Raw genomic sequence first — 9053 nt, forward strand, 5'->3', positions numbered from 1 at the left:
TTTTTTTTGCCAAATTGTCATCTTTCCTCTGGGGTCACGTCATTGGGCTGACTGACATATGTAAGGATTTCTATTCTTGGGCAGTCTTCTAGCATCAAAAGGCCAGCCCAATGGAGTAAAGCTGCTTTGGATCAAGCCCTGAGTAAGACTCTGCTTCGGTTTATGAACTCCTGGTGCACTGCACTGAGTTCAGGTTCTGGATGCTGTTCTGTAGTGATTTCTCTTTTGCATGTTACAAGCTTTCAAGTGCTTCTGAAGTACCAGTGTGTTAACCGACTACTGAACTGACAGTACAAGCTTTAATCTGCACTGCTGCTTTAGCGTTGTACTTGATGATGGAAGGTCCAAAGAAACAGCTGAACCTGGTCGAAAGACCCACTGAAGCCAAATAACTTAGCTAACACGTTTTGTAACCCGTGTGTTTCTCAGAAACAATAAGATTAAGTGGATCAGCTGGTGTGCTCTGTGCCTGGTGGAAAGAAGCTTATTTAAATTAAGAGGACCAGAGAATCTGTGCCTCAGTCCAGAAAGAAAATGAGTTCCACAGAAGACCTTGACTATCCTCAAGTCATCTTGCAATACAACAGCGGATTTTTAGTCTCAAAGGTAAGAAATATAACTCAGTCTTGGATAGATGTCTAAGAGTATGCAGACAGAAATATTCAAGAATCTCACTTTAGGTCCTGAATGTAAGTCTTTGGAATGAAAACCATCTCATATGAAAGCATCCTGTCTGCTCTTCTAGGCAGGAAAGAAATTTGAAAAGAGAAGAGATTTGAAAGTGACCTGACCCCTCAGGGCAGACTTAGCATTTATTGAGACCCCTCTGACCTTTGGGGGCTTGGAATGCAGACCTTGTCTCTGCATGAGGCTTTATAAAAAACACAGGGGTTTATAGCTGAGAGCTTGCTGTCTGACTGCCTCAAATGTGGAAGGTTCCTTCGGTGGTGGGATTTCTTCTCACTTTTCATTTTTGGAGTTTGAGAAACGGAGAGCTGCCTTGAACTGCTTTTTTCTCTCCCTGTTAAACCATGCAAAGAACAAGATTTTTCAAATGTCTTCTCAAAGAATTTCCTTCCCTCTCCCATGGTTTGTCCATATGTATTATGCAGAAGGCTGAGCTTGAACTTCTGTGTCTTGCCTCTTTTCAGGTGAAAGAAAGAGTCTGGTATAATGACTGCTTTTCCAAACAGCATTTGATTAAAGCACAAAGGTAGAACTAGTAGTTCCATTTTCCTTATTGTTTACTGATGTTATTTGCCTCTCTGTGTGTGTAAGCACATGGGTATAAATTCATCATATCCAGTGCAGTGGAGATTTTTTCCTCATTTACTATTTAGTTACCTTTCCTATTTTCCCTTGCTGCACCTCTGGCCAACATGGAAATGGAAGGAATGCTCTCTGGGTTTTTCAAATACTGCTGCATCCTAAGGCTCCTGAAAGGCAGAGCTGACAGTAAAGAGGGGAAAAATGGATAATGAAAAATCCTTTTGTTTGGTGAGAAAGAGGAGTGCCCAATGCTTTCCAAATTAACACTGGTACTATGTTTTTGAGAAATGATCTCAATTTTGGTTAAACCATGTTCTTACTTGAGGGTAAAAGGAGCTTCCTGTGGACTTTATCAAATCATTGTAGATACAGGCAGTCAACTGAGTTGATGCCTTTTTTACTGTTTTAGGAGTGTTTGTGTGGCCAGAGAAATAGGCTAATACTTGTAAACTGGACTGTGTACAGCTGAAAAAGGACGTTCTTCTTATGTGTGGTTACGTATGTCTGTCTGAAGGTTGAGGGTTCTTCCTGGAGATGTTACACACCTTCCTTCACTATAAAAAGACAGGGCAATTCTGCTGGCCTGAATGAGGCACTCCTTTTGGCTGAGAGGAACCCCCCTGCCTCAGGGAGACCACTGTAGTCATGCACGTCAGTCCCTGAAAATAGGATATTCCTCCCTGTTGCAAGCCACAGGAGACTCTCCAGGGTTCACTGGAGCATACATTAGATCCTTTGTTAAAGAACAAAAACAACAACAGAAAATCCACCACCACACAGTCTTGCCTTTGTGCTCTCCAGGCAAAAAGCAAGAGAGACTGTGAGAATGTGCTCTGAAACTAAGGAAGAGATGGGAATATTCACACCAAAAACCTGGTCTCTAAATGTGAACCTTTGTGAACTAAAAACATCGTCTGGCTTCACCAGAAAAGGAAAAGAAATGAAAAAGGTGCACTACAAGCACTGTATGGTATCTGTGTTCAAAGAAACTTCAGTTTAATCATTGGGCTTGTTCATCTGAAATATGATTTTACGTGGAAAAAGTGTGTATTTCCTCCAACAAAGCAGCTTTAGAAATGCAATAGGCTTTGTAGCTTTCACCTGATCCCTCACTCCTGCCTTTCCTTACCCCGAGGTTATGTTCACTGCCTGTGAGTTGGGTGTGTTTGATCTCCTGCTGGAGTCAGGAGAGCCTCTGTCTTCAGACGCCATTGCTGCGCACTTGGGTACCAGCACCATGGGGATGGAAAGACTGCTGGATGCCTGTGTGGGATTGAAGCTCTTGGCAGTAGAGCTGACACAAGAAGGAGGTAATAAAGGCAGAAGAAGAGGAAGAAGCTAAAAGACTTAAACCTCTGATGGTTTTGAAAGTGAGGTGAGGTGTGTGGGGAGAGGTGGTATCTAGTGTTAGGCCAGTTACTATAGCTGGGAGGAGGAGAGAATTGCTTGAGAACACCATCCCCTCTTCAGCTGAAAGAGAAGCAGCAAATGGCAGCATGATTAAAGGTGTAAAGTAAAACCCAGGTGAAGTGCTCTATATCCCTAAACTTCTTTGTGCAAGAGCCTCAGGTGACCTTAGAGAAGGTATTCAGAGTCTTTGCAGAGCAGGTCTCAAGAAAACTCTGAGGTGTGGGCATGATCTTAAACCTTAAAACAAAATGTTAGGGTGGATGGGCAACAGCATGATTTAAAAACACGTTTTGATTTTTCTTTGGGGTTTTACCACCGTGTGAGGTATTTTGTTAGGTTGCTGATCTGAACTGAGAGGTGATGTAAGTTTGCCCTTGCATCAGAGATGTTGAGTCCACGTGGTCAGAAGGGATCTGTGGCCATCAGACAGCTGGTCAGGACTAGCCAGAGTCTTACAAGTTGTGTCCCCTGCTCTGACTTGTGTTGCCTTGCATCGTTTAAGGGCTTACAGTAGTTGCCCAATGAATTTAGGGAGAGCAGGATCTATTTTTTATATTCCTTTTGTATGCCAGTCCTATGGGTGAGTGATGCCACTGCAGATGCATTGGAGGAAGCAGGGGAGATGTCTATGAGTCTTTTGGATGATCATCTGTCTGCAGAAGGTCCTGTCCCAGTGAACTGAGAGAGAGTAGGTGTGGTTGGCATGATGTTTTGGGGACTTGTCTCCCACTTGCTGACCGCGTTGATCAGAAAAAAAGGCTTGTCTGCAAGGGCTTTTCATTTAAATAGAGCATACCCAAAACTTCCTCTGATAGTAGAAGTCTACAGATAAATGATGACAGTCATAAAGCATTCCTTTTGCTCTTCTGGAAAGAAATGTTTGGTGCTGGAGTAAGTGTAGGTAGATGGTGTTTAGTAAGATTGAATGGGGCAACACACATTTCAGCAGCCCTGACCCACTGCTGATTGCAGTGGAAGGATTGATTCTAGAATCAATGTGTTTGTGTCTTTGATCATATAGACATCTTCTGGTGATAAGTACCATGCTGTATGACAGGCTTGGCAAGGTAATATATCATACATGTTAGTAAATACATTTATTTCACCCTTTAGCCCTCTACAGAAACACAGAGATTTCCAACATCTACCTTACAAAATCAAGTCCCAAGTCTCAGTATCACATTATGATGTATTACTCCAATACAGTCTACTTGTGCTGGCACTACCTCGCTGACGCTGTGAGGTAAGGAGGAGTGTTGTGCGCTGCCTGTTGCAGACTGCTTTGCCGCATCTGTGTGGCTGCTCTCAGAGTGGTGTGTTTCTGGGGAAGGGCACAATGAACATGCTGGCTGATTCCCAGAAAGAAAATCCAAGAGATCATTTCGGCTGTTAACGCAGCCAATATGTGGTTTTGTTTTTTCGTGTTTTCCATTTGTGTGTGGTGTTGTTTTCCTTTTCCTTCTGATGGTAGAGGTGATCTAGGAATCAGATTTCTGTGTGTTTGACCTTCAGGAAAGCACTTGATCATTACAGTGGCTTTTACTTGAGGAAGCATCAACAAAGTAAATTATGAGTAATGATGACTAAGGATACTTCTGTTGCAAAGGTATATAGGAGTAGTTTAATATGGGGCTGGAGTCTCACTTGTTCAGTCCGTGCAACTGATGATCAAATATGGTGTGTGTGATGGTGATGACTGCACCAGTCTCGCACCCTTACCTGAAATGTGTTCCCATAAATCATAGAATCATAGAATGCTTTGGGGTGGAAGGGACCTTAAAGATCATCTAGTTCCAACTGCCCTGCCATGGGCAGGGACACCTTCCACTAGATCAGGTTGCTCAAAGCCCTGTCCAGCCTGGCCTTGAAAAGAACCAGTCATTCTTGTGAAAGGTTGAGAAATATATCAGCATATTTTGGGGTGGCAAGTGAGGGTGCCTTTACAGCCATTACAAACAGGCTGGCATATATTCTGTACAAAGTTGAGCACCTTCCACAGTCATGAACTAGCTGAAACTACAGCCCCGAGGTGTGTTTGGATAAAAGAAAAAGAAACCCACGCTCCTATGCTTTTTTTGGTTGTATTTTAGGGAAGGAAGAAACCAATATGAAAGAGCTTTTGGCATTTCATCTAAAGACCCTTTTGGAGCAATGTACAGGTAATCATTAGTATATTTATAGAAATTTTATTCTTATTCTAGATAAAATTAATGTTCTTAATTATGGCTCAGGACAATTAAATATGATGATGTGAGAATCCCAGTCATCAGAACTGTCATACAGTATTTTCCTTTCTCAACAATATCCATTACTGGGACACTGTCTGATATTTTGAATAGAAGCATATAATTTCCTATTCTGAAAAATATATCACAGGTCTCTGGCACAGCGGCAATGGTAGTTGAAGAAAAAAAACCCCTTGGAAGCCTGAGAATTAGCAGTGTAATACACTGTTGGACTTTGCTAGTCATAATTCCCTATTTAAATGCATGAATGCATAGCTATACCCTTCTGCTACAGTAAGACTCAAGGTAGGTTTATATGCAAAGAGAAGGTATTCAGTGTCAATAAAAACAGAGATTAGTGCTTAAGCTAAAACTTGTAATAATGGTTATATGATAGAAAAGGTAACTTAAAATATCCTTGGTGATTCCTATGTGCTGTGTCTGTTTGCATTACTAGATCAGAAGAAGAAATGCTGAAATTCATGGCTGGCCAGAACTCAGTATGGAGTATATGTGGCAAAGATGTTCTTACTGCATTTGACCTTTCCCCTTTCACGCAGATCTATGACCTGGGAGGTGAGCGTCAGCAGATTTTCTTTAACAAGCCTCTGAACTGTCATCTTTTACAAGCTCTTAAAATAAAAGTAACTCGTATGTTATATGATGGGCAGAGTAATGGAAAGCAGGACATATCTCAGCAATAAAAGGAGTGTTTTACTGATTTGGTTGGGTTAAAAAGAGAAATGTGAGAGTAGCGAGAGCATGAGGAAGCTGAATGTTTTTCTCTGCAGAGTCTCACTTGTTTGAGTAGTGGCCCATCCCCTTGTGTACGTAGCAGGTTTGTCATTTTTTCTTGCCTTGCTTGATACATTCTTCCAGTGCCAGACTCTTTCCCTCCTCCCCCTCAGTCAGTGTCGTTAAGTTGAGATACTGTCTGCAGCCTTTTACCCTGCAGCACCCTGCTGTCCCAGTGCTGCTGAGCGCTGCCAGGTTTCATGGGACCAGTCAGGCTCCCTCGTGGGCTCCATCACTGCTTCCCCAGTGCCTGGTTTAGTGGCTCTGTTTTTCATTTCCCACCTTCCAGCATCCACAGCTGGGTCTGGCTGAGGGGGTGCCTAAGAGCTGTAAGGGCTGGGGTTGACCCCATAGGCCTGGGTGCTGGGGGCCTGTGGGAGTCCTGCAGAACAAACAGAGATGGTGGCCTCTTCTGTCCCTCCTCTTCGCTTTCAGCAACACGTGGGGAGCAAATGTACCTAGCCAGCTGCCATGAGGCTGAATGCACCATTGCCTGCATCACTTCATGGGGGTGTTGCTGAGCAGGTTGCTTTTATATCAGCACTGACCTTCTTTTGCTCTCCCCAAAGGAGGTGGAGGAGCTTTGGCCCGGGAGTGTGTTTCTTTGTACCCAAATTCCATGGTCACAATTTATGACCTGCCCAAAGTCGTGCAAGTGGCCAAGGAGCAATTTATTCCCCCTGAGGAGCGTCGGATCGCTTTCCATGAAGGTAAGTGTGGACAGCAGTGTAGTGTTGTCACAGATGTTGCTCCTGAGCCCCTTGTCTCTGCTCAGAGGTACCATACTGGAGGCTCAGGTCTCCAGCTGCCCCTTATGTGGGCAGAGTGTCCCATACTGCAGCTTCCCCAGCCCAGGTCTGCAATTCATTGCTACTGCAGGGCTGTCCCAGTTGTGCACCTGCAGCTACCTTCTCTCAGAGACATGACTCTGTTATTCAGCAACCCAGAAGCTCTTTACTCCTGAACAGAACTATTTGATCTCTTCAGAACAAGGGTACTTTAACAAAAAAAAAGTCCTGCAATTTTGAAAAACTGCCATGCCATGTTATAAATCTTCCTCACTCTCCCTTTTCTCCTGTACAGACCTCTTGGCAGATGTGTGGGATGCCAGGCCTGCTCTGAGCAAAGGGTTTTCCTTCTCTGGTCATGATTGATTGACTTTCAAGTCCTAAGATATTTCAAGCTTTGAATGTGGGTGAGCTAGCCCATATTCCTCTTGCCCAGGCTGTAGATCTTGCATGATCTTTGCACCATCTATGATGAAAATGAGTGTAGGGAGATGTAATTTTTAACATTTACAAAAGCCTTCAAAGTGTTGGAATGACTTAATATTGCTTGAAGCTCAGAGAGAGGAAAGAAGCCTTGAGGAAGGAAGGGAGTATATAAAACCAAAGATGGAGAAACACAGGAAATGTTACATGTGCCAGTGGTGCAAAGAAGTGGGAGTGCAAATGACAAAGTAAGAGGCAGAGTGAAAAATCTGAATGCAGTACACCAGGTGCTGAACGAAAGACATGATGATGAAGCTAGTGCTAGGAGGTGAGAGATGTGTATTTTTTCCTTATGGATTTATAATGTAGCTCTGTGGTTACTGAAGGTCTTCGAAAATTTGCTTAGATAAGGGAAAATTCTTTCCTTTTTTCTGCAACAGAAATCATAAGAAACTGTCTCCTCTTCTTAATGCTTTATGAATCTGAATACCTGTCATTGGAAAAAACTTAGACTCAAATGCTTTCCTGTGCATCAAAGGCTGTTTCAGATGAGCTGCTGCTTTTAAACATTTCAGACCTTCTTGAGACCAAACAAAATCCCCTATGCAGTGCCACAGAGGACTTTTACCTGGTAACTTTGTTGCTGTCTGATGTGGGTTATGGACATGGCAAGCCCAGAGTCTTTAGAGCTGGACAGAACTGAAAATATTTGCTAGACTTAGCGCTCTGTGTTTTGGGGGTTGTGTAATACATGTATTCTTGCTTTACAGGAGACTTCTTTAATGATTCAATTCCAGAAGCTGAACTGTATATTTTATCCAAGATACTGCATGATTGGGAAGACGACAAATGCAGGCAGCTGCTGGCAAAAGTCCACAAGGCTTGCAAACCTGGTAGGTGTAAGCTCTTGAAGAGCAGGGAGACACTTGCCCACCAGTTACATGAAGCAGACCACTCTCGATGCTCAATTCAGGTGGCAGAGATTTGGTGCAGGTGTTTCTTGGTGTAGTATTTTGCTTTCCTAAGCCAGCTGTGTGCAGCTGAGACAAATAGGGCCTGGTCTAAGTTCTCATTATCTGTTTTCCAGTTTTAATCTCCTTCTCCACAGGGATTCCTCTTTCAACATATTCAGGTATAAGGACTGGGGATTTGGGGAATTGTTTAGACAGACAGGTATATACATCATAGCAAAAATCCCATTAAGCATCACATTGAACCCTTGAGCTTTGAAAATACTGCCTACAGAGCTGAGTTCTCAGCAAAATCACCAAGCTCCTATGGATTTCAGCTGGGGGAAACAGGAATCTCCATCCCAGCCATAGCATCCCCTTCAGCCCCGGTACATCAGTACCTCGGTAGCCAGGCAGAGGCATACTCCGATGTATTTTTTTGTTGTCTTCTGTGATGCTGAAATACAACTTAACGTAGAGGTTGCTTCTTCCTGAAACTAAAGGTTAAGATCTCATAACTCAGCTGGAAAAGATCTCATCTTCTCAGAGCTCAGCATGTGTTTTATTTCTCTTTATTCAACCAGGCGGTGGAGTGCTGCTGGTTGAATCGCTTCTGAATGAAGATAAAAGTGGGCCTTTAGAAACCCAACTGTATTCGATGAATATGTTGGTCCAGACAGAAGGAAAAGAGCGAACAGCAGCAGAGTACAGCAAGCTCCTCGAGGCAGCTGGCTTCGGAGAGGTTCAAGTCAAGAGGACTGGAAAACTCTATGACGCTGTTTTTGGAAGGAAATAATAGTACCTCCTTTATGTACTTAACAAGATAGAATAAGTGGAGAAATGTGGTGTTCTTTTCCTAGATGACAATCGTCAACTTAGCTTTTAGTTAAGGCAGTCAACTCTTTTGTAAGCTGATACATTGTCAGGAGAATCACTGATGATACACCTTGAGCGTGCATGGATTGTAAACCTGGCAGCCTGATTAGGGCTTGCCTTTGGCTCTGGAAGGGAGAGAAGGAAATCAACACCTGTTCCACATTAAATAATCCACAAAAGAAATGTGCTGTGTGCCTGCTTCAGATTTTTTTTATTCTTTCCAATTTTAACACTGTATCTGAAAAAAACAAAGCTGAATTTTTACTTGGATTCCCGCAAAATAAAACTGATCACTGTACTGAGCTCTGTTACCTGCA

General features: G+C 43.1%; 1 protein-coding gene across 1 annotated transcript; it reads left to right on the forward strand.

Annotated features, from left to right (window-relative positions):
• Nucleotides 1-534: 534 nt before the first annotated feature.
• Nucleotides 535-8656, forward strand: ASMT (acetylserotonin O-methyltransferase). The gene is made up of 8 exons (XM_059824621.1): nucleotides 535-606; nucleotides 2405-2579; nucleotides 3793-3922; nucleotides 4770-4838; nucleotides 5362-5480; nucleotides 6269-6409; nucleotides 7681-7803; nucleotides 8445-8656. The coding sequence occupies exons 1-8, from the start codon at nucleotides 535-537 to the stop codon at nucleotides 8654-8656; spliced, it is 1041 nt and encodes a 346-aa protein (XP_059680604.1).
• The last annotated feature ends 397 nt before the right edge of the window (nucleotides 8657-9053 follow it).

The sequence above is a fragment of the Gavia stellata genome, chromosome 1 (assembly GCF_030936135.1).
Source record: "Gavia stellata isolate bGavSte3 chromosome 1, bGavSte3.hap2, whole genome shotgun sequence".
Lineage (NCBI taxonomy): Eukaryota > Metazoa > Chordata > Aves > Gaviiformes > Gaviidae > Gavia > Gavia stellata.